The following is a 25,677-nucleotide window of genomic DNA, read 5'->3' as shown; positions in this document are numbered from 1 at the left end:
CCGACCATCTAGTTCTATGTTATCCCACTCCCGACATACTACAGAGGCCACTTAACCTACAAACCTGCACGTCTTTGGGATGTGGAAGGAAACCGGAGCACCCAGGGAAAACCCATGTGAACACAGAGAGAACAATGCAAACTTGTGCTGGACAAGTTTTTTTTGCACAAGGTGGTGGGTGCCCTGAACACGCTGCCAAGAGCAGTGGTAGAGACAGATACGATGCGCACATGATTCTGCAGGGAATGGAGGGATATGGATCATGTGCTGGTAGAGGAGATTAGTTTAACCTCGCATCATGTTTGATATGGACATTGTGGACCTATGGGGCCTGTTCCGATGCTGTACTGTCCTAGGTCTCTAAATATTTACATTTGTGGCGTAAATATGCAACGGTTTAAATGTTGACACTGAAAGGTATTGCTTCAATGCAACATGACATTTGCATACAAAGGTGCAATTGACCTTCTGTCTGGTACATAAATATTCTGATGGTCTCATTACCTGGCGAGATGAAAAAGGTCCCTTTCAAATCTTCATTTCGGGTCAGATCTTGAATTTCTTTACTGAGGTGAATTCTTCTGCCAGCCACGGGGGGAACACGGCGGAAATCGAGAATCCTTCCAAGGAAAATACAAATTCATCAACAAGTGCAATCTGAATGACGTATCTTTGAAGCAAAAATATGTCTCGTTCTTTGGGGGTGCAAGTTTAGAATGTAATTGTGCATTTGCTTCTGCAGGTGTGTATGTCTGTTATTTTGTGTGTGGGTGTGTAAACCTGTGTATGAGTGCATATGAGTCCATCCCTCTCCTCCACAGCTGCAGAAACCCTCATCCACGCCTTCATCACCTCCCGTCTGGACTACTGCAACAGCCTCCTCTATGGCGCACCCTCAAAAATCATCAATAAACTTCAATACATTCAAAACTCCGCTGCCCGTCTACTCACACACACCTCGATCCATGACCATATCACCCCCGTCCTTTATAAACTCCACTGGCTCCCCATCCCCCAGAGAATCCAGTACAAAATCCTCCTCATAACCTACAAAGCCCTCCATAACCTGGCCCCATCCTACCTGACCGACCTCCTCCACAGGCACACTCCCACCTGCACCCTCCGCTCTGCTGCTGCCAATCTCCTATCCCCCCACATCCGGACCAAACTCAGATCCTGGGGGGACAGGGCTTTCTCCATCGCTGCTCCCACCCTATGGAACTCACTACCCCAAACCGTTAGAGACTCCCCCACACTCACCACATTCAAAACATCGCTGAAGTCTCACCTGTTCAGTACTGCCTTCAACCACTGAAGGTCACCTCACCTTCTGTCTCCTTTCTCTGTTCATTTATTTATTTACTTATTTATCTATTTATTCATTTCCCTATGTTCTCAAAATCTCTGTAAAGCGTCTTTGAGTATATGAAAAGCGCTATATAAATAAAATGCATTATTATTATATTATTATATGTGTGTAGCAGTTACATGACTGTAAATGTGTATGTCTGTGGCTGTTTATGCGATTGTGTGTTTAAGTTTTTTGTTTTTTTTAGTTTTAGAGATACAGTGTGGTAAAAAGGCCCTTCGGCCCATCGAGTCCGCGCCGACCAGCGATGCCCGCACACTAACAGTATCCTTCACATATACTAAGGACAATTTACAATTTTACCAAGCCAATCAACCTATAAACCTGTATGTATACACCAGAATTGCTGCCTTACAGCCCCAGGGATCTGGGTACGATCCTGATTACGGATGCTGTCTGTACAGATTTTGTACGTTCTCCCCGTGACTACATGGGTTTCCTCCGGGAGCTCCGGTTTCCTCCAAAGACATACAGGTTTGTAGGTTAAGTAGCTTTGGTAAAAATTGTAATCGTCCCTAGTGTGCAGTGCGTGCTAGTGTACGGGGATCGCTGGTCGGCGCGGACTCGGTGGGCCAAAGGCCCTGTTTCCATGCTGTATCTTTAAACTAAACTAAACTAAATAACTGACTCCTTAACTTAAAATTACGTCCCCTTTGATGCAGTGGGTTGAGTGGATCGGAGGTGGGTGTGGAGGAAGTGGTAAATGTGCTTTTGGCACTGCAAGCACGCAACAAGCTGTCCATTGCACGCACTGGGAGTTTCCTTTATTGTGACTGTAGCTGAATCTATGGGATAAATTCAAAGCCCACGCTGCTCTCATTCCACTGCCCTGTACAATGAGTTGCTCCTGTGAATGGATAATATGGAGCAGATGAATGCAGCATTTTCGTGAACTTCTCATTTCCACAGTTGTGGTTTCCAAAATCAGATGTGAATTAAAACCAAAATCACTTTGCCATCCAATTGCTTTCAAAGTAGATGTGTTTTGTAGATCACTTCGTTTTTAAGCACAGAGAATCAGAGAAATTCAGCACCAAATTCACCCTTTGGCCAATTTACAGTTATTGCCTGCTCTTATCCGTACTTTCGAGGACAATCGATTTCACACGCAGGATAAACCAAGACCTTACCTGTCCAGGTGAAAGGCAGCAATCTCAGCATTATGCCTTTGAATGTCAACAAAGTAAAAAACATCTTCTGGGGTTTCCTCTTCTCGCTTCTGTCTGAGAAAAATAAACAGAACCCATCTGAGTGGGCAAGAGTCTTTCATCGTACAAAGAGTGAAAGGATGACATCTTGCACTTGGTTGTGGACGCAACGGTGTCCTCTTCACTTCCCTTGCCTCTCCGATTGCTCCTTCCCATTACTTTCCTTGGCTGGTCCTGGCTTTATGTAGCCTGTGGCCAGCTGCAGAAGATGCCAACCTCCCCATCCTTGAGCTTACTAATTACCAGACTAATACTTTGCTGCGCCCAGAGCCCACGTCTCCATCTCCCGCCATGATGAATTTAGTTTAGTCTAGCTTAGAGATACAGCGTGGAAACGGGCCCCTCGACCCTCCGAGTCCACGCTGATCATCGATCACCCGTTCACAATGGTTCTACGTTATACCAATTTTTTCATCCATTCTCTACACACTAGGGGCAATTTACAGAGGCCAATTAACCTGTGAACCCACACGTCTTTGAGATGTGGGAGGAAACCGGAGCTACCGGGTGAAACCCACACGGTCACAGGGAGAATGTGCAAACTCCACACACAGATACCACCTGAGATAGGATCGAACCCGAGTCTCTGGCGATGTGAGGCAGCAGCTAAATTGATAATTCGATCAATGTAGGTGACTATTGTTACGTTGTTGCAATATAATTAACATGACAGCCAACATATAAACAGCAAACCCTTCAATACATCATAATAATATCCATCTAGTTCACTTTAGTGACGTTAATTGGAGAAAAGCTTCCTTGCTTTCCTTCAAAAGAGTGTCATTGGATCTTCTATATTTTCTTAAGATGGAACTTCACGTCAATGCTACTTCCAGACATGTTATGCTGCTGCAAGAATCAATTTCATTGTTTCGTTTTGGTTATGTTTGACAATTAAACACTTTTGACTTGTCTCTTGACAACTGAAAACCAGCTCCTCCATCTGCGGAGGACTCCTGCTCCACTACGTTAGAAAGTTATAGAGTCATATAGTTACACAGTACTGTGGCGTCAGGGAAGACACTGGGTTTGGCAGTGACCACACTGACCCAACACTCGCAGTGGGGTGAGCTCACAAGGTTTATTTTATTTACAGTGGTAAGAAAGTCCAGGTCCACATGGGGCGCTGTCCTTTGTCATCAGCGCGCATGTGCGGTGATGTTGGCCACCTCGGGTTTGCCCCGGCAGCTCAGTGCTGGTATTTGAAGGTGAGGCAATCCCAGGTCTCTCCCTGCAGTTCACCCTTGCCTCAAGAGGAGGCGCTGGCAGTGTCAGGTCTATCCTGGCTGCTCAGCTTTGGGCCTGAAGAAGCAGTGCTGGCGGTCTCTGGGTTATCCTGGCTGTGTATGTGGGTGCAGTCGCTTGTTGTAAGTGGGCAGGAAGAGGCACTGACATCTCAGGCTTGCCCTGGCCACTCAGTCTTGGCCTCAGTAGAGGCGCTGGCTTATCTAGGGCTTCTTCCCGGCAGCCAAATCTTGACCACAAGGTGGCGCTAGTGGTCTTGGGTTTGTCCCAGTGGCTCAGAATTCCTGGACCCAGCAACAGGGCAACACAGCTAGCAGGGAGATGCCCCACGTTCACTCCCTTCCACTCTCTTTTCTTCCCCTCTTTTGCTTATACTCTCAACTTTACGCTTCTGGCTCGAATGCCTGGGTATTATAGGGAATAGGCTGACACGGTTCGGGTGACCAACCAATGTCAGCTCATTGGACCCAGCTATTACCATTAATGGTGAAGATCGGCCTCTCCTGGCCTGTCAACTACTGGTAGGGTTCAGAGTGGCATGGAGGAGAGAGGGCACTGTCACAGCACCAAAACAGGCCCTTTGGCCGAACTTGTCCTTGGTGACCAAGTTGCTCAACTAAAACTAGTCGCAAGTTCACAAGTTATAGGAGTAGAATTAGACCATTCGGCCCATCAAGTGTTCCCGCCATTCAAACATAGCTGATCTCTGCTTATCCCATTTACCCGCCTTCTCCCCATAACCATTGACACCGGTTCTAATCAAGAATTTGTCAATCTCTGCCTTAAAAATATCCACTGACTTGGCCTCTGCAGCCCTCTGTGGCAATGAGCTCCACAGATTAACTACCCTCATAATTGTATATACCTCTAAGGTAACCCATCAACCTCCCGCCTACCGGGGGGGAAAGATCCAACTTAACCAGCCTCTTCTTGTCACTCAAACCTTCCAAACCTGGTAACATGTCAACTAAGATGTTTATGCTCAAGTCTTTGTCATTGGGCTTCATCTCTAACTTTGTCACTCTCAGAGACGTCAATAATACCCAGAGCTGATACAATAATTCCTGATGTTCTGAATCCTTAAGTACATGAACATCAGTCACACATCTAGAATAAGCAATGACTGGAGTGTGTCATCGTGCTGGAACATGTTGGAGTTGCTCCGTGCTATATGTAACCTCATGGTTTGTATACATCTTTTAAATCCCGAGCTAGTGCAGCAGTGTGTGTAATAGATTCCAACTTACTTCTGCATTGTAAAAGGGCAATGGAGTCTTTATATTAAACAGGAGTTTTTGCAAAATTGTCTGCTACAAATATGGAGACTAAAGAAAGGCTGATAGAAGATCCCAGTTACAAAAGAATATAGAAAGCGTTTGGTACCATAGAAAGCATACAGTACTGTATCGCGGATGGTACTATAGTTCCCAAGGTAGAACTTCCACTGACAGTTCTATTGGTTTCCCAATAGAACTCAATTCTGTTCAACAGTTCAGTTCTGTTCAACAGTTCTATTCAACAGTTCATTCTGTTCAATCGTTCAACAGAACAATTCTGTGAGCAAAAAGCCCAGATGAATGACATAAATTACACCTCTCATAACCCCTTCCATTGTATAAAACTACAATGTACATTTGTCCATCCCAGTTACACCTTCCAAAGGGAAAATTATATTGTATCAGCTCTGGATAGCAATATCGTCTCTTTGGGAGAAAAGTGACAGATACAGGCCCTAATGCAGAGACTTGAGCACAAATGTCTTGGACAACACTAATGTAGTCCACCAGGAGTCTTCCACAGATGAGACTGCTGCTTTTCAGTTGTGGCATTGAAGTGAACATATTCTTCACTGATGGGTGTTGGTGAATTAACTTACCTCATGGGTTTGTAGATTGCTTTCCCAAAGTTCTGAAATTTTAATAGCAATTTCAGGTGGACTCCACTTGGCTTCACAACTTGTGGAGAAAATCATAAGGTAAATTGTAACAGATTAAATTCTGTCCATCTAACAAAATGTTTCACATGGAGTAGCATCTTCAGAGGCAACACACTATCCAGTTTAGTGATACAGCATGGATACAGGGCCTTCAGACCACCATGTCCATGCTGACAAGCGATCACCCGTACACTAGTTCTATCCTACACGTTAGGGACAATTTACAGAAGCCAATTAACCTACAATCCTGCACATCTTTGGAATGTGGGAGGAAACCGGAGCACCCGGAGAAAACCCATGCGGTCACAGAGAGAACGTACAAACTCCCTGCACTCAGCACCCGTGGTCAGGATCGAACCCGGGTCTCTGGTGCTGCGAGGCAGCAACTCTACCATTGTGCCACTGTGCCACCGTCAGACTCAGTTAACTCAGAATGAAAAGTTTGCTAAGTCGGGTGGCTTTCATACAGAGTTATAAGGATATTAACCAAGGATAAACTCAAACAATATATTTCTCAACGTGGCTCCTAATACACAATCTTTTATTGCCTTAAAACCACTGTCTTTTGTGTCCCTGAACAGCATTTGATTCAACATGAATTCCAAGGTAAGGAGTTCATTTGTAAAATGACCTTTCCATCAATATTCAATCTAGAATACACAGCAGAACAGGGGTTGAATGTGTACGGATGGTGGGTGTTGGAGGATATTGTGACAAACGGCTGCTAAATATCATGTGTAAAAGTACTGTGAGAACCAAACTCAACCGCCTACTCAGTAGGTCTTACATTTTAATTAGAGGCCTGTTTATGTTTTGGCAGATGTGAGAGTCAGTCTTGACAGGAACAGACTGAATTTCATTAACAGTTGTGTTTTATTAAAAGGAAATCATGTTTAAAGATTTAGTGAAGTTCATCGAGGATGCAACTTGTAGGCCGAGGGAACCAGCGAACACCACATGTACGATGTACTCGGATTTCCAAGTAAAGCGACACATAGAAAGGCACAGGCTCATGGTGTGGAGAGTAATGTTGTGGCATACATAGAGATTGGGTTAACTAATGAAAAGTAATAAGTAAGGAGAAATGGTCTGTATTAGATGCCAGAGGGAGCAGTGTTAGCTCAAAAATGTACGCTATTTCGAGAGAAGGTGTATTGCATCAACGTTTATTGAAGATATAAACATCCGAGGGAATGTCAGAGGTGATTAGTTTAGTTTAGAGATACAACACGGAAACAGGCCCTTCAGCCCACAATAGGTGCCAGAGGTCGTACAGGCCCACGGTGGGTGCCGGAGGTCGGTCAATGATGCGCCGCCGAGAACAAAGAGGGACGTGGCACGGGGATGGCACCGAGAAAGAAGAGGGACCTGGCGTGAGGGGCAGCCGAAAGCAAAGAGGGACCCGATGTGGGGGGGGGGGGGGAACTAAGATCAAAGAGGAACTATAGGGCACTGCATCGGAACTGTAACTTTGTCAGCGCCCTATACTCTGCATACTTTGTGTATGATGTGCAAAACAAAGAATTTCTTTGTGAATCGTCACATGATAATGAAGTATCAATCAACTATTGAAGGAAGGAAATAGTTGCTTTTGCGGTGTCATTAGTTTGATTCCAAGTATAAAAAAGATTAGTTGGATTAAAGATGAAGCAGATTGAACTATAAAGTCTTGAGTTTAGAGGAATGAAACATGCCTTCATTGAAACATGCAAGATTATTAGGATTGCTTATATTTTCTAAATGGCTGTTCAGCAAAATGGCTTCAATAATTTTCCAAGCTTCTTCTTCTAATGGGATGAAATTTTAGTTTGAGTTTCCCACGTAAGAAAACCAATCTGACACTGTTTTGTGATAGATTCGGTTGTAGCAAAAGGACAAGAAGGTGGACACAAAATGCTGGAGTAACTCAGCGACACAGGCAGCATCCCTGGAGAAAAGGAATGGGAAGCTTTTCGGGTCGAGTTTGAAGAAGGGTCTCGACCCTAAACGTCTCCCATTCCTTCTCTCCAGAGATGCTGCCTGTCCCACTGAGTTACTCCAGCATTTTGGCCCTATCTTCAGTTTAAACCAGCATCTGCATTTCTTTCCGACAAAAGTAGGACAAGAAATCTCATCTCACACAGAACAGTAGCTAGCTCTACTTCAGGTTATTGGTCTGTAAGATTCAGCCATGATGGTAGCCTATAACTAATTAACTATTAGGTAAGGAAGAGAACAGTTCACATAGTCCATTTAATTCACCCTATACTGGGTTATGCATGGACCCTCACAGGCAGTTTTGGCTCCAATGTTTATCTTTCTGTTCCACATCGAATCATAAATCAAATATGGGCACATTTGAGCACAAGGTCCACTTCTCTACTTCCTTAAAGAGACAAACACCACTTTATCAGACGCAAAAGTGTTTATACACTTCTGCCAAGAAGAAAACCATACACGTGTGGGTGGAAAGTACTGCAAAGTATTTATAGTAAACATGCATACTGCAGAGCACAGTTGAGCTGATTTTGAATCAATCTGCATTGTGAGGAGCGATCAAGGATCACAGAACCAAAACATTCACAACAAGGATCTGTTTGAACAAATTGTCAGCGGGCTTCCTTACCATAGCTGAATTTGAAAAAGTTTACAGTAGTACAAATCATCCCAGAGAGCTCCAACCACAAGTTACACAAAGTCAAGTTGCTCCCATGTCTATTGACTCATGCTTGCCCGTCCCTCAGTCAAAGCAGCAGCAACGTTTACTTTAAATCAGCACAAACACTGCAGTTATTGCACAAGGCAAAGGGTGAGGACGAATGTCCACATTCCAAAGCATCATTCACAACCCTCTCTGTTACCTCAGCTGGTCCTGAGGTTTGAAGCAAAATACAAAGTCACTTGACTTCACCAATGACAGTAAAGGAATATATTCATTAATAAAAAACATAAATAATTGTAAATCTTCTGCTAAACCTGAAATTAAACAGGGGTGCAAGTTTGCCAAATTCTTTCAGTAAACTGGTCAGGATGGAGTAAGTTAAATGCTCTCCTACCTTCTTTACAGTTGCACCTTCCCCTCAAAGCCTTTTCATCGTATGTATAATCTACAAAATATGCAAAAATTAACTTATTTATTAATGAAATCAAGGGCAATAAGACTGCCATTTTGGATAGGAGTGAGGCAATTTGCAGCTTAGAGCTGCTGCAGAAGTGAGAGGTTAGATTCATGGTACAAGACAAGCCTGTTTCCAATACCAAAGCACTGTAAGGTGCCCTGGGTGGGGGTGGCAACACAACCCACACACGCCTATCTACACACAGCTTGCCATTCCAGACCACAGGATCCTCATTGCGTCAGATTGACCTCCCGGATTCTTAACTAGAATGGAACATATTTAAGTTTTTTTTAAAGAAAGCTGCCAATCCTGCAAATGTACCACATCTGAGTGCAGTTGAGCAGAACACCCCTCTCCAGAACGAGATTTCACTTCATCAGCAAGCAATGGGATAAGGTGCTGCCAGCTATTAACCTGTACTGCAGCAGATTGCTTCAGAGAGCAATGTTTCACTGCTGAGAATGTTGGAAGTTTCTTTGTACTTTTCTTGTTTTGCATATTTTTTTATTCTGAATAAAATATATTTTTGGAAAAACCCCCATAATGTAGAGTAACTGCATTATTGTATTTTCAGGTGCTTCGATTTCATTTTAGTTTAGTTTTAGTTTAGAGATACAGCACGGAAACAGGACATTTGGCCCACTGAGTACGCACCGACCAGCGATCCCCGCATGTTAACACCATCCTACACGCACTAGGGGCAATTTACAATAATACCAAGCCAATTAACCTATAAACCTGTACGTTTTTGGAGTGTGGGAGGAAACCGAAGATCTCGGAGAAAACCCACGTGGTCACAGGAAGAACGAAGAAACTCCGTACAGACAGCACCCGTAGTCAGGATCTAACCCGGTACCTGACGCTATAGGCAGTACCACTGTGCCACTGTATATGGAGTGTATGGAGAATGAATACAAGAAAAGTGCTTTTCTTTTTCCAAACAAATATCGTAAGAGTCCAGAATTTAAAAAAAGTTCTAATTAGTGTAAGGGAGAGAAGTCTAAAACTAGAGGGTAGAGGTTTAAGGTGAGAGGGGAAGGATTTAAAGGACACCTGAGTGGCATCTTTTTCACACAGAGGGTGGCACATGTATGGAACGAGCTGTCAGAGACAATGATATAGATAGGTACAATATGACTTCTAGAAAGACTCTTACACAGGTATATGGATAAGAAAGATTTGGAAGGATAGGTGGTCAGACGCAGACAGGACTAACTTGATTAGTCAACTTGGCTGGCATGGACAAAGTTGAGCCAAATGACCCATTTCCGTGCTGTCTGACTCTCTGACTCTCTGACTCTAAGTCAATAGCCAGAAAAGGAAAATTAAACATTTGAGTTCATGCGTCACCAACATCAGAGTTCACAACGGATCCCTGACCTCGGTGTCATCAGCTATAAGGTTACCACCAATTCATTGGAACGATTTATTAGTAACTTAGCTCTGCCATACTTTGTGCAGTGTAAAGGTGCGATCCCATGGGCCAAAACATGATCGATATCCTGGAAGTGTGAGGACATGTCCTCCAAGTGTGCAGAGCCCGAGAACAGAGGCAGGCTTTAAATGTACACTTCTCATCAGCATTCAATAAGGAAAAGGATACAAATGGAACTGCTGATGCTGGAATCCTGAGCCAAAGCACAAAGCGCTGGAGGAACTCAGTGGGTCAGGCAATGTCTGTGGAGGGGATGGAAAGGCAACATTTCGGGTCGGGACAGCTCTTCAGACTGAAGAAGTGCTCCGACCCTAAGCATTGCCTGTCCACCCCCTCCCCGGATCCTGTCTGTACGTTCTCCCTGTGACCATGTGGGTTTTCTCCAGGTGCTCCGGTTTCCTCCCATAAAGACCTACAGGTTTGTAGATTAATTGGCTTAGGTAAAAAAAAAAAAATTGTCTTTAGTGTGTTGGATAGTGCTAGTGTACATGGTGATCGCTGCTCAGTGCAGACTCGGTGGTCTAAATGGCCTGTTTCCGCGCTGTATCTCTAAAGTAAAGAAAATAAGCGCAGGGAGGTAATGGTGTAACTTTGTCAAACACCAATGGGTACACACTTGGAATCCCGTGAGGGGTTCTGTTTATCACACTGTATTGGTGAGGTGCACAGATTCTCTGGGATGTTGTCTGGGACCAATTTTTTTAAGTTTAGAGACACAGCACAGAAACAGACCCTTTGGTCCACTGAGTCCACACTGCCCAACAATCTCCGCACACTAACATTGTCCTGCAGACCACTAGAGACAATTTACAATTTTGCCAAGCCAATTAGCCGACAATTTGTCTATGAACATGTACGTCTTTGGAGGGTGGGAGGAAATTGGAGTTCCCGGAGAAAACCCACACAGGTCGGGGAGAAGGTACCACTCCATATAGACAGCACCCATAGTCAGGATCGAACCTGGGTCTCTGGCGTTGTAAGGTTGCCACACTGCAGAAGCTGGTTTACAAAAGAAACAGTGTTGGAGCAACTCAGTAGGTCAGGCAACATCTCTGGAGAACATGAATAGGAACATTACCTCATCTTTGGCTTGGGCAGATTACAACACAGCAGTATGAATGTTGATTTCTCTAATTTCAAATATCTCCTGCATTCCTTTCCCCCCCTCTCTTGCCCCCACTCCCCCACCCCTGTTGCTCTGCTAGTTCCACTGTTCGCATTCTTGTATCCCTGTCGTTAGCACATTTCCCCCAGCCAACAATGGGCCATTGTGGACTCCACCCTGCCTGAGGTCATCTGTTGCCGGCCCTGCTTTGTTCTGGCCTTCTCTATCTTTCAGTCTGATGAAGGATTCCGACCCGAAACGTTACCCATTCCTTTTCTCCCAGAGAATGCTGCCAGACTCGCTGAGTTACTCCAGTATTTTGTGTCTATCTTCGGTATAAACCATCATCTGCAGTTCCTTCCTACACATGGATAGGTGATGTAAGGGGACCGGTCACTTTAGGTCAGGTCTGAAGAAGGGCCCGATCCCTAACTGCACCTATCCATGTTCTCCAAAGATGCTGCCTGACCCGCTGAGTTACTCCAGCACTGTTTTATTTTATGCAAACTAGCATCTTCCATCCCTTGTTTCCACATGTTAACTCTGTCTCTTCACAGACGCTGTCTAACTTGCTGAGTATTTCCAGCATCTTCTGGATTTTGTTTTAAGATTCCCAGAATATTCATTTTTAAATTGTTTCAAAATTCACACACTAAAATGGCTAGTCAGAATTTTTTCAATGTATTAAGCAGGATAGAAATTCGTGGGCCATTTAGCTTATTAGTAATCAGTTTATTTGTTTTGGTTGAACTCAACTCAAACCAGTGCGTTTCAGTCAATCAATTTTGTTCAATCAACAGCAGTTGCTCTTGGCTGGAGATGAATGATTTCCAAAGATCACAGTTGTTGTTTATATAATCATTACGACTCAATTTCTAAAAAACTCTCACCATGTTAAGAATTGGAATGGAACTGTTACTAAATCATAGAATAACTTTGCCAGTGATGTTTATTGCTATTTATAATGTGATTTAATGCTGAATGAGCTGTGACTAACTCATAGAATACCTCTGCTAGGGATGTTTATTGCTATTTGTAATGCAATTTAATGTGACTAATTTGGGGTGGCACAATGGTGCAGCGGTAGAGTTGCTGCTTTACAGCGCCAGAGACCTGGGTTCAATCCTGATTACTGGTGCATGTTCTCCCCGTGACCGCATGGGTTTCCTCCGGGCCCACTGGTTTCCTCCCACACTCCAAAGACGTGCAGATTTGTAGGTTAATTGGCTTCTGTAAATTGCCCCTAGAGTGTAGGATAGGACTTCTTTCTTTCGAATGTCAACTCCAACAGTCAAAAGTGGCAATTGGTGCTTCAGAATACCGTAGTTGACGCTTTGCTACAGATTTTGCCAGTTCAGTAGAACTACCCAGGGTGGATGGTGAGGACGTAAAGCAGCTTCCACCCCAGGATAGAACTAATGTGAACAGGTGATCGCTGGTGGACGTGAACTGGGTGACCGAAGGGTCTGTTTCCACACTGTATCACTAAACTAAACTTAACTAAATTAAACTAAACTTAACTAAATTAAACGACCTGTTAAATAGTTTTCTTTATTTGTGGATAGAAATGCCCTATTAGAAGTTGCCGGTTGTGTAATGATTGTAACAAAATCTGATTATTGCTTAATTTCTAGCTGAAGGTCTGGCCAGCAAAGGTTTACAGTAAAGCCTCACACGCCTAAAGGCAAGTCCTATTGATGAGCTGGTCTCATAACCTGCTGACTCATCCTCCCTCAGTCTATTGAGTTCACAGCAGACACAGCTGTGACTGTGATTCATAAAAATGTTGGAATTTTCCACTTGCAGCACAGACACTGACAACCAATGAATAAGTAATTTAAAGAGTGATGCTCAGAGTGGAAAGTGGCTTGGAACTCAGGGTTTGCTACTTAAATGTTATGTACTGAAGATAGACACAAAAAGCTGGAGTAACTCAACATGTCAGACAGCTTCTCGGGAGAAAAGGAATAGGTGATGTTTCGGGTTGAGACCCTTCTTAAGAGGGTGCTGATTGAGCAGAGTCACATTTTCATGTTTTTAGATTAAAATTACAGCATGGAAACAGGCCCTTCGGCCCACTGAGTCCACATCAACCGTCGATCACCCGTTCACACTAGTTCTATGCTGTCCTACTTTCGCACCCACTTCCTACACACTGGGGGGCAATTTTATAGCAGCCAGATAACCGACAAACCTGCACGTCTGAGATGTGGGAGAAAAACCAGAGGATGTGGTGGAAACCCATGTGGTCACAGGGTGAACATGCAAACTCCACACAGAGAGCACCAGGATCGAATCTGGGTCTCCAGTGCCGTGAGGCAGCAGTTCTATCAACAGCGCCACTGTGCTGCCAGTTTTCACTGGCGAGATGTTTTATAATGACAGTGCTGATGAGACATGCCAACCCTAGATGCCCAATAACGTTGGACAGTAGCCTGCTTTTGATTAATTTGAGGGGGGGGGGAGGGGGGTGGGGGTGAGGGGTGCCTACATACTTGCCCAGAGTGTCCAGTAAAAAGTCAGAGTAATGCTGAAAGGGAAAGAGCTTGGGTTGGGGACGGAGATGATGAGGAAGGGTGGGTGGGTCATGTTACATCTTCCTAGTCTGACCCATGGGGAGATGGAGCAGCATCTCCAATGTTGATAAGAAAGGTCCCAATAGGCTTAACCTCAACAAACAAGCAAAAGATTTACACAAAAGATGGACACAAAATACTGGAGTAACGCAGCGGTTCAGGTAGCATCTCTGGAGATTAGGAATAGGTGATGTTTTGGGTCTCACCTGAAGAAGGGTCTCGACCCGAAACGTCACCCATTCCTTCTCTCCTGAGATGCTGCCTGACCTGCTGAGTTACTCCAGCATTTTGTGAATAAATACGTTTGATTTGTACCAGCACCTGCAGTTATTTTCTTACAGGTATGGAAGAGGCTTACTTGGAGTTTAAACCATGTGTAGGAAGGAACTGCAGATGCTGGTTTACACTGAAGATAGACACAAAATGCTGGAGTAACTCAGCGGATCAGGTGGCATCTCTGGAGATTAGGAATAGGTGATGTTTTGGGTCAAAACCCTTCTTTGGTGCTGTGCCATTCACTCTTGTATTGAGGAACAAGTCATTCTTTGCACCAACTGTAATCAGCCATAGATCCTATCTTTCTCTGTCAGTCGCAGTGCCGAGAGTCCTTACCAACTTCAGTGATGTCGAGAGCGGCCAAATCTTCGAGCAGGAGATCGAGAGAGGGTTCGGATCGGGGGTACAGGGCGTAGCGATCGATGGCCAAGTGGAACTTTAGCCAGTTGGAAGCCAGGTAAACCTGAGAGCTGTACAGTGCACCCGTCACATTCCCAGTCCGCGCTCTTTTCCTTTGTGGACAATGTGTAAAAGAAAACATTCAGTTAACAAACCACTTGATGACAGTTTTCCAGCTATCTACCCCCCAACCCCCACCCATCCCCCCCACTCTTCCCCTGTGTCCACCTATCACTTGCCAGGCGTTGTCTCACCTTTACCTCTTTTTCAGCTTTCTTCCCCCCCTCCAAAACCCTGCCCTCTTGACCTGTATTCACCTATCACTTCCCAGGCTTTACCCAATTTTGATTTCTTTTCAGCTTTCTCCAATCCCACACCCCCCTCTCCCCCACCCTATCCACCTATCACTTGCTGGGCTCTGTACAGGTTTCTCCCCCACCTACCCTACTTCAACCCCCCCCCTTAACTGTATCCACCTATCACTTGCCAGGCTTTGTCCTGCCCCAGATAGACACAAAGTGCTGGAGTAACTCAACAGGTCAGGTAGCATCTCTGGAGAAAAAGGATGGGTGATGTTTTGGATTGGGACCCGTCTTCCTGTGCTGTCCTGCCAGCTCCCCGACTTGTCCTGCCCCAACTCTTTACCCAGCTTTCTCCAACAATGGCCCCTGGTTGACTGCTCATGGACTTTAACTATAAGCACTGATTGCACATTTGACGTTGGCACCATGTGGGATCAGCAATTGGGATTTGGAAGATTAGAATGTAAAGGCAAATAAACAAACAGTCCAGTGGCATGTTCAGATTTCTAGCTGAAAGATATTCTTAATTCTTAAGTTCGTAAGTCATAGAAGCAGAATTAGGCCATTCGGCCCATTGAGCCTACACCATTCAAACATGGCTGATCTACCTTTCCCTCAACCCCATTCTCCTGTTATACTGAGGCTATGGCCTCTGGTCCTACACTCTCTTATGTCCTAGACCTAGATTCCTGGTGGTACAAGGAACAATAAACAACAAGGAAATGTTTTGTGGGAAGGTTTTGGGACAGCGGTGAACAGCGAGGCTGAATTTTTATGACGTGAGATTCTGTGGTTCTTCTATCCCAGGATGGCTGGAGGTGCAAATTCATAGTTCCCTGAAAGTGCAGCGTGGTGGCACAACGGTACAGTTGCTGCCTGAAAGTGCTTACAACACCAGAGACCTGGGTTTGATCCTGGCTACGGGTGCTTGCCTGTACGGAGGTTGTACGTTCTCCCCATGACCTGCGGGGGTTTTCTCCGAGAACTCCGGTTTCCTCCCACACTCCAAAGAAGTACAGGTTTGTAGGTTAATTGGCTTGGTATAAGAGTAAAAATTGTCCCTAGTGTAGGATAGTGTTAATGTGCGGGGATTGCTGGTTGGTGAACCGAAGGGCCTGTTTCCGTGCTGTATCTCTAAACTAAACTAAACTAAAAGTGGCAACACAGGTGGATAAGGTGGCAAAGTAGGCATATTGTGTGCTTACCTTCATCAGTCAGAGCATTGAGTATATATACTGGTAGGTTACGTTTCAGTTGTATGAAACTTTGGTTAGATCACATTTGGAGTATTGTGTGCAGTTCAGTTCATCACACTATGGGACAGATGTGGAGGCCTTGAAGAGGTTGCAGCACAAGGTCAGCAGGACGTTGCCTAGATTAGAGTGTATTAGCTCTGAGGAGAGTTTGGCCAAACTTGGATTGTTTTCCCTGGCGTATCAGAGGCTGAGGGGCAACGTGATAGAAGTATTTAAAATGATGAGAGGCATCAAGAGGCACGGTGGCACAGCGGTAGAGTTGCTACCTTACAGCGAATGCAGTGCTGGAGACTCAGGTTCGATCCTGACTATGGGTTCTGTACTATATAACCATATAATAATAATAATAATAAGCATTTATTTTATATAGCGCTTTACCAGGAGCTCAAAGCGCTTTACAAAAACAGTCATAACATAAAAACAAACAGACAAACTATCCTGACGGAGAAGCGGCGAACAAACAGCGCCAGCGTCCTCTCACGTCAGGGTCCGGCAGTAGACAACAAAAAGCACAGGACGCACAGATATAATTTTAACACAAACAGCCATCACAGTGATTGCTCCAGGCACACCCTCATTGTGATGGAAGGCAAAGAAAAGTCATTATCTCCTCCTCATTCTTCCCAACTTTTGAAGCCCCCACCGGGCGATGGAAAGTCCCAGGGCCGAGCCGAGCAGGCCGATGAAAGTCCTAAGCCCCCACCGGGCGATGGAAAGTGCCGCGGCCGAACCACGCAGGGCGATGAAGGGCCTGCGGGCGGGTCGATCGTACCTCGCGCTCCGGGGTGGTCGAAGCTACTACGGCTGGAGCTCCCGAAAGCCGGTCGCCAGCCAGGGACCTGCGAACTCCCGATGTGACCACTTTCTCTGACCTAGTCTCATCTACCTGCTCTTTGACCATAACACTCCAATCCCCTCCCATCCCCGTTCTCCCCGTGACCTGCGTGGGTTTTCTCCGAGATCTTCGGTTTCCTCCCACACTCCAAAGACGTACAGGCTTGGCTGGGTAAATGTAAAAATTGTCCCTAGTGGGTGTAGGATAGTGTTAATGTGCGGGGATCGCTGGGCGGCGCGGACCCGGTGGGCCGAAGGGCCTGTTTCTGCGCTGTATCTCTAAATCTAAATCTAAAAAATCTAAAAGAGGGTAGACCTTCAGAACCTTTTTACCCAGGGTGGAAATGGTAAATACTCCAGGGCATTGGTTCAAGATGAGAAAGGGAAAGTTTAATGGAGATTTGTACGGCAAGTAGTTTTAGGCAGAGAGTGCTGGGTGCCTGGAACATGCTGCCAGGGGAGGTGGGAGAAGCAGACATAATAGCAACGTTTAAAAGTCATTTGGACGGACGCATGAACTGACAAGGAGTAGAGGGATATGGACCAAGTGCAGGCAGATGGCAATACTTTGGATTGGTAACATGGTCAGCACAGACATGGTGAGTCAAAGGCCTGTACCTATGTTGTAATGCTCAAATGTTCTAAGGGCAACAACATCAAAAGTGTTTTCTCTTGAAGTTTGGACAACTTCATACCCTTCACTTCCCTTATTCCTCTGATACTTTAAATTCTTCCCATAATTTAACATAATTGAAACCGAGCTGAAGGGAAAAGGCCTCAAATACCTCGAGAAATGACTCAGTAATGATCTACCTGACAAAAATGTTATGATAAATCTGTTTTTTGGGAAATGTAATTCTCCGGTTAAGGCTAAGCCCAGAGGGAACAAAAAATCTCCTTCTGCTTTCTGAAGATTAGATTATGAATAAAATTGTATTAAATGGAGGAAATCACTTTAGCACACCCATCACTGTTGCATGCATTAGGTTGAAGCCTGCAGCCATCGAACAGGGCCATGCTCACAAGGTATTTTGATGTTATGGGTATGGAACTGCAGTGATTAACTTAGACTCCTGCACCATTAATCCTTAGGGATGAGTGATCATTGAGTCTTTGTCGAAATAGTAAAATAAAAGTTAATCTCTGTAGTAGAAATTGGGCAACTACTGGAATGTTTAAAAACACATCTGGTTCACTGCCATCCTCTGGGAAAGGGAATCTGTCACACCTACTGGTCAACCCATACATGACTCCAATGTGTTCAGTTCAGTTTAGAGATACAGAATGGAAACAGACCCTTCGGCCCATCAAGTCCATACCCACCATCAATCACCCACTCAATAGTTCTACACTAACTATGAAAAATTTACAGAAGCCAATTACAATACAATGCAATACAATACAATATATCTTTATTGTCATTGTACAGGGGTATGACGAGATTGGGAATGCACCTCCCATATGATGCAATAATTAATTCGCTAGTCAGTATTAATTTAAACAACCCAATGAAACAAATTAGAACAGTTTTAAAACAGAATAAAGTGCAAGTAGGTCTGTGCCGGTTCACTTTGCGATGTGACCAATCCGGCTCAGCAGGACCGGTTCATAGCAGCTATGGCCTTGGGGGTGAAGCTGTTCCTGAGTTTGGAGGTGCGGGCGTAGAAGGCCTTGTATCGTCTGCCCGATGGTAGAAGTTCGAACAGACTGTTGCAGGGGTGTGAAACTAAAATTAAACTACAAACCTGCACTTCTTTGGAATGTGGGAGAAAACCAGAACACCATGCGGTCATAGAGAGAACATGCAAACTCTACACAGACAGCACATGTAACCAGGATTGAACCAGGGTCTCTGGTGCTAATGGGCAGCAGCTCTACTGCTGCACCACCTTGCCGCCCCTGGTTGAATCTTGAACTGCTTTCAGAGGGATCATGGAATGGGCAACTAATGCTGTCATTACCAATGTGGGTCACAGTTAATGATAGATGCACAGTTTGCATCCATTATTCATCAGAACCATGTTCACATTCGCATTTTGATTAATTGAATACTGATCGTGTCACAGAGAAAAACAGCATGGGCACAGGCCTTTCAGACCACCGAGTCCACCCAACCATCAAGCATCCATCTTTACAAAATCTGACGTAATCCATCTTATTCTCTCACAACCTGTCTCATCCACACATTAATGACAATTTTCAAAACCCATCAACCCGACATTTTTTGGACATGCAAAGAAACCAGAGTACCCGGAAGAATCCCAAGCAGTCCCAACAGGGAGAATATGCAAACTCTACGAAGACAACACCGGAGGTCAGGATTGAACCTCCGGCACTGTGAGGTGTCACCTCTATTAGCTGCACCATTTGTCACGTTTTTCTTTTGCGCCTCTCATTATAACTAGTGTCTAATTGGTTTGGCCATGAATGGACGGAGAACAGCTTTGAATTATAAACGCTAGATTTTAGTGCTGCCCCATTATTAACACTATCTTAACATTGATTGTGATTCTGGGAATTGTTTATGCAAATATAATATAGTTCACCATAAACAGAGTGAAGATAAAATATTATAAGGCATTTGAAGAATAATCTCATAATCATGTTTGCTCAGACAAAAATATTTCCCAAAGCATATTTAATTGAAAAGGTTTTAATCATTTTAAGGATTGTAGAATCTGCCTGTGAATAGCACATTGATATTGGTTGTCAGAAAAATCCCCTTTATAAGCTCATGTGGTCACTTATTTAGTGATAAATAGTGACAACTCTCTTTTCACCCAGAGTTGTGAATCTGTGGAATTCTCTGCCACAGAAGGCAGTGGAGGCTAAGTCACTGGATGTTTTCAATAGAGAATTAGATTTAATCCTTAGGGCTAAAGGAATCAAGGGATATCGGGAAAAAGCAGGAACGGGGTACTGATTTTGGATGATCAGCCATGATCATATTGAATGGCGGTGCTGGCTCGAAGGGCTGAATTGCCAGCTCCTGCACCTATTTTCTATGTTTCTATGTTAACTTAATGATTACATTCCTGTTAAATTCCAAGCTTTCCAGGCTGATCTCAAGTTCAAACCATATCAAGTTCAGGGCGGCACGGTGGCACAGCGGTAGAGTTGCTGCTTTACAGCGTCAGAGACCCGGGTTCAATCCTGACTACGGATGCTGTCTGTACGGAGTTTGTACGTTCTCTCCGTGACAGCGTGGGTTTTCTCCAGGTGCTCCGGTTTCCTCCCATACTCCAAAGACGTATAGATTTGTATTTTAATTAGCTTTGGTAAAAATTGTACACTGTCCCTAGTGTGTAGGATAGTGCTAGTCCATGGGGATTGCTGGTCAGCATGGACTCGATGGGCCAAAGGGACTGTTTCCTTGCTGCATCTCTGAACTAAACTAAATTAAATATAAAGTTTCTGAAGATAAATCTGATAATGCAAAAAATGAAATTGCATTTAAGGGTCTGTGATTGCGTGGGTTTCCTCTGGGTGCGCTGGTTTCCTCCCACAGCCCAAAGATGTGCAGATTTGTAGGCTAATCTGCCTCTACAAACTGCCCCTTGTGTGCAGGGAGTGGTGCGTAAGTGGGATAGTGTGATGTGGGATGGTTGTCGTGGATTTGACCAGCTTAAGATGACCCTGAACTTTACATCATGTCAAAGGCAGACCAGTCTAGGCCGGCTTCGCACAAAGAGGCTGCAAACGTTTTCACAGGAAGAGCTGTTAATTTTACTGGAAGCAGTAAAAGATTCCTGGATGATTGAGACAGCTAACCCTTCAGACTAAGTCTGAAGAAGGGCCTCGACCCGAAACATCACCCATTCCTTCGCTCCAGAGACGCTGAGTTACCCGCTGAGTTATTCCTTCTCTCCAGAGATGCTGAGTAACCCGCTGAGTTACTCCAGCTTTTTGTGTCTATCTTCAGTTTAAACCAGCATCTGCAGTTTCTTCCTAACCATTCAGGTGTGCTAGCTTAGACATCTGGAGGAAAGCTGTTCTGGAACTTGTTGCCAAATATTTTTGCCATGTTGACTACGACCCCACTCACCACAATGTGTTGCCATTCTCACACCCTCTGGGAGGTCTTCCCATGGAACAAGCTGTACCTTCTTAACATGACGCGCACTGTGTGTGTGTGTGTGTGTGTGTGCAGTTGAGTGTGTGTGTGTGTGTGTGTGTGTGTGTGTGTGTGGGGGGGGGGGGGGGGTAGTGGGTAGTGTGAAAAATGTGAGGAATTTTATTTTTCAAGAAAACACCTGTGTCAGCATCAATCATCGTGTGGAGGCTTTTCCAGGTCCTCAAGGTTTGAATCAGGCTGACTTACATGGGCATAACATCCTCCAGGCGCAACAGTGCTACACACACATAACATCCACAGGCATTAGGCCAATGGATAAGTTTTGTGCCTATGTTAATGAGCCCATACTAAGCTTGGGAGAAGCATCGAAGATTCCTAGATACCGTGGAAATGTGGAATTAGTGAGCTAAGGCCAAACAACGCACCATGAGTCCCTCCAACACAAATTCCCTCAATTGCTTCAACATTTTTTGTTGTTGTTGTTCTTGGCATCCGCCCATCTACGAAAGATGACAGCGCGGCTTTGACATTGTCCTTAAGATAGACACAAAATGCTGGAGTAACTGAGCAGCAGGTCAGGCAGCATCTCTGGAGAAAAGGTGACGTTTGGCTCAAGACCCTTCTTCAGACAGGAGAGGGAAACCGGAAGCGTGAAAGGGTACATGACACATCACGAGCTGGCACCGATGACCCAGGAAAGGTGGAGCCCACAATGGTCCATTGTGGTCTGTTGCTCTCCTCAGAGAGTGGAATGTTTCATCAATGGTTGCATTTCCTGCTGTGGCTGACTAGGTCTATCCTTGACAGGCAGACCCTCCCTCAGCTTCCACAGGTGAAGATGGCTCTGGCCTTTGGATAGGGGAGTGTGTTGCTGTTGCCACCGATCACCTGAGACATTGGCACCTGGCCTCTAGGGTCTTGAACCTTCATATCCACCTGGAGGTCCTTTCCCCACCTCCCCCGGTCCTCAGCAGCCTCTTCCCAGTTGTCAGTGCCAATGTTAACTTTTGTCATATCTCTTTTTAATCATGCCTTTGTGGCAAAGCTTTGGTCTTCCTCTCGGTCACCGTGCATTGGCGACGTATTAAGTATAATAATGATTGTGAAGAAATTCAGGGCCCTCGGTTTTTCTCCGTTATCCCCTTCAAACCTTTTTCTGGAATGGAAATAATCGGCTCCATTTTCATATCCAAAACACTTGGGGTAATTTTGCCTTTGTGAAGTCAGACAAACCAGTGGATAGAACATAGCACATGGAACAGTACAGGAATGTGCCCTTCAGCCCACAATGTGTGTGCCGAACATGAAGCCAAGTTAAAATGATCGCATCTACCTGTACATGATCCATATCCCTCTATTCCCTGCACTTCCATGTGCCGATCTAAAAGCCTCTTAAATGCCACTCTCGCACTTGCCTGCATCTCCGCCCCTACCAATGCGTTCCAGAACCCCACCACTCTTTGTGTAAAATACTTGCCTTGCACATCTCCAATGAACTTTCCCCCTCTCACCATAAAGCTATGCCCTTTAGTGTTGGGCACGTCCACCCAAGGAAAGAGGCTCTGACTGTCTAACCCTCAGTTGTAGTTTAGACTTTAACTTCTAACTCAGACTATCTTTGATCGGACTTTACTGGATTTTATCTTGCACTGAACGTTATATCTGCACACTGTGGATGGCTCCATTGTAATAATGTAGCGTCTGTCCGCTGACTGGTTGGCACACAACAAAAGCTTTTCACTGTACCTCGCTACACGTGACAACAATAGCATATTCTTGCTATTGAGGGCGTGCAGCGTAGGTTCACTAGGTTAATTCCCGGAATGGCGGGACTGTCGTATGTTGAAAGGCTGGAGCAATTAGGCTTGCATACACTGGAATTTAGAAGGATGAGGGGGGGATCTTATTGAAACATATAAGATAATTAGGGGATTGGACACATTAGAGGCAGCAAACATGTTCCCAATGTTGGGGGAGTCCAGAACAAGGGGCCACAGTTTAAGAATAAGGGGTAGGCCATTTAGAACGGAGATGAGGAAGAACTTTTTCAGTCAGAGAGTGGTGAAGGTGTGGAATTCTCTGCCTCAGAAGGCAGTGGAGGCCAGTTCGTTGGATGCTTTCAAGAGAGAGCTGGATAGAGCTCTTAAGGATAGCGGAGTGAGGGGGTATGGGGAGAAGGCAGGAACGGGGTACTGATTGAGAGTGATCAGCCATGATCGCATTGAATGGCGGTGCTGGCTCGAGGGGCTGAATGGCCTACTCCTGCACCTATTGTCTATTGTCTATTGTCTAACAAACCAAACTAGAACTAAAATCCCTATCCATGCCTCTCATCATTTTATATATTTCCATCAAGTCACCCCTCAACCTCTGATGTTGCAGAGAAATGGATGATGCCTGTGGACATGTTAAACAGGCTGTTGATCCCGTGTTACAGTACACAGCGTCAGAATTACCTACATTACCACAAACCGTCCTGCGAGAGCAGTTCTCTTCATTTTATCTCTGCCTGTGACTTTTGCCACGTCATTCCCTGCTCAGCACTTTTGGTTTCTGAGATGTTCCGGAACATATTGTGCTTACACATCCTCTTATATTCTCTGGGCGCTGATTTCCATAACAGTTCTATGTGGAAATTGGCTTGGCTGTTATAAAGTGTTAATTTGTATTAGAATGTTGCCTCGGCCATAAAATGAAGCCATTGTTCTATTTTACTTCATCTATTATACATTGTTGAATTAGCCAGTTGATAAATGTACTTAAAATTCTATATGTTATATCTCAGAAATAATTAATGAAAGTTGATGGCAGATTTATGTACATACAAACCAAGTCTTTTCTGTAAGTACCTATCAAGGTAAGAAATGCTTCAGATTATATTGTGATATCAAGGTTAGAGCTGGAGAGGTGCAATAATTTAAATCCATTTCGTTTAAATGAAGTCTACGTTAATCATTCTTTAGACTGAAGTTGTAATCACTGCACATACCTCTATAAAACTGATTGAATGTTGCTGCAAAAATTAAGAACTGCAATGGTTGGAATGAGTAGGTTAACCTATGATGAGCATTTGTCGGCACTGGGCCTGTACTCGCTGGAGTTTAGAAGAAGGAGGGGGGATCACATTGAAACATACAGAATAGTGAAAGGCTTGGACAGAGTGGATGTGGAGAGGATGTTTCCACTAGTGTTCATTTTCACACAAAGGGTGGTGGGTGTATGGAACAAGCTGCCAGAGGAGGTAGTTGAGGTTGGGCCTATCCCAACGTTTAAGTAGTGCAGGCAGGTGGGACTAGTGTAGCTGGGACATGTTGGCCGGTGTGGGCAAGTTGGGCCGAAGGGCCTGTTTCCATACTGTATCACTCTCTGACTCTATAACTCCATGACTCTAGTGGGAGAGTCTAGGACTAGAGGTGTTAGCCACAGAATTAAAGGACGTTCTTTTAGGAAGGAGATGAGGAGAAATTTATTTCATCAGAGGGTGGTGAATCTGTGGAATTCATTGCCACAGAAGGCTGTGGAGGCCGTCAGTGGATATTTTTAAGGCAGAGATAGATAGATTCTTGATTGGTATAGATGTCAGAGGTTATGGGGAGAAGGCAGGAGAATGAGGTTAGGAGGGAGAGATAGATCAGCCATGATTGAATGGCAGAGTAGACGAATGGCCGAATGGCCTAATTCTACTCCTATCACTTATGACATGGTTATTGTAGAGATGCGGACAGAAAATGCTGGAAACACTCAGCGGGTCAGGCAGAATCTGTGGAAAGGGAAACAGAGCTCACAGTTCTGGTGGAAGGTCTTTAAACATCAACTGCCTGACCTGCTGGGTGTTTCCAGCCATTTCTGTTTGTATTTCAGTTTCCCAACAACTGCAGACATTTGATTTTCACCCCAGCCACTCCCTCTTCTCCCCTCTCCCATCATGCAAGAGGTACAGAAGTGTGAAAATGCACACCTCCAGATTCAGGGACAGTTTCTTCCCAGCTGTTATCAGGCAACTGAACCGTTCTATCAACAACTAGATCCACTATCTATCTCATTGAAAACCCTCAGACGATGTTTAATCGGACTTTACTGGACTTTATTTTGCACTAAACGTTATTGCCTTTATCATGTATCTGTACACTGTGGATGACTCGATTGCAATCATGTATAGCTTTTCTGCTGACTGGTTAGCATGCGACAAAAGCTTTTCACTTTACCTCGGTACACATATCAAGAAACGAAACAAAACTTTTTGTTTCTGACTCAGCAATTTCCCCACTGTTGTAAAGATCCAAACTCTTCTTTCTGTGCACCATAGGATTTTGCTGATCTTCCCTTCATCGTGCATGGTTATCAGAAAAAATGGCAGCTCAGACTTTGGGTTAACTTTTCCAAATGCCTATTCCACCTTGTCGGCACCTAAGTTCATCATGACTGAGTCATCCTTCACACGCTTGTTGTGCTTGTGGTGTAGAGACATGTGTTGATTAATTTAAAGTCAAAATCTGCATTTACATCATTCATGTGGTGTGTAACTTCACTCAGTTGACTTTTGCCACTGTGTTTCATCTTGTA

At 44.6% G+C, this 25,677-nt stretch overlaps 1 protein-coding gene across 3 annotated transcripts in view; it reads right to left on the bottom strand.

The window, feature by feature from the left end:
- Nucleotides 1-25,677, bottom strand: part of LOC144594573 (pseudokinase FAM20A-like) — a 50,258-nt gene that overhangs the window by 12,139 nt on the left and 12,442 nt on the right. For 2 of the 3 annotated variants that reach the window (XM_078401286.1, XM_078401285.1), the window contains 5 exons: nt 14,585-14,760; nt 8,794-8,844; nt 5,699-5,777; nt 2,500-2,592; nt 505-620 (listed from right to left, as the gene is read on the bottom strand). In XM_078401286.1, coding sequence (XP_078257412.1) covers nt 505-620; nt 2,500-2,592; nt 5,699-5,777; nt 8,794-8,844; nt 14,585-14,760 — 515 coding nt within the window. Of the gene's footprint in view, nt 1-504; nt 621-2,499; nt 2,593-5,698; nt 5,778-8,793; nt 8,845-14,584; nt 14,761-21,084; nt 21,163-25,677 lie in introns of those variants that run through there. The other variant, XM_078401287.1, reaches the window with a different exon arrangement.

The sequence above is a fragment of the Rhinoraja longicauda genome, chromosome 6, assembly GCF_053455715.1.
Source record: "Rhinoraja longicauda isolate Sanriku21f chromosome 6, sRhiLon1.1, whole genome shotgun sequence".
Classification (NCBI taxonomy): Eukaryota; Metazoa; Chordata; class Chondrichthyes; order Rajiformes; family Arhynchobatidae; genus Rhinoraja; species Rhinoraja longicauda.
The sequence above is the reverse complement of the archived record's forward strand: the minus strand, read 5'-3'. Positions and strand labels throughout refer to the sequence as shown.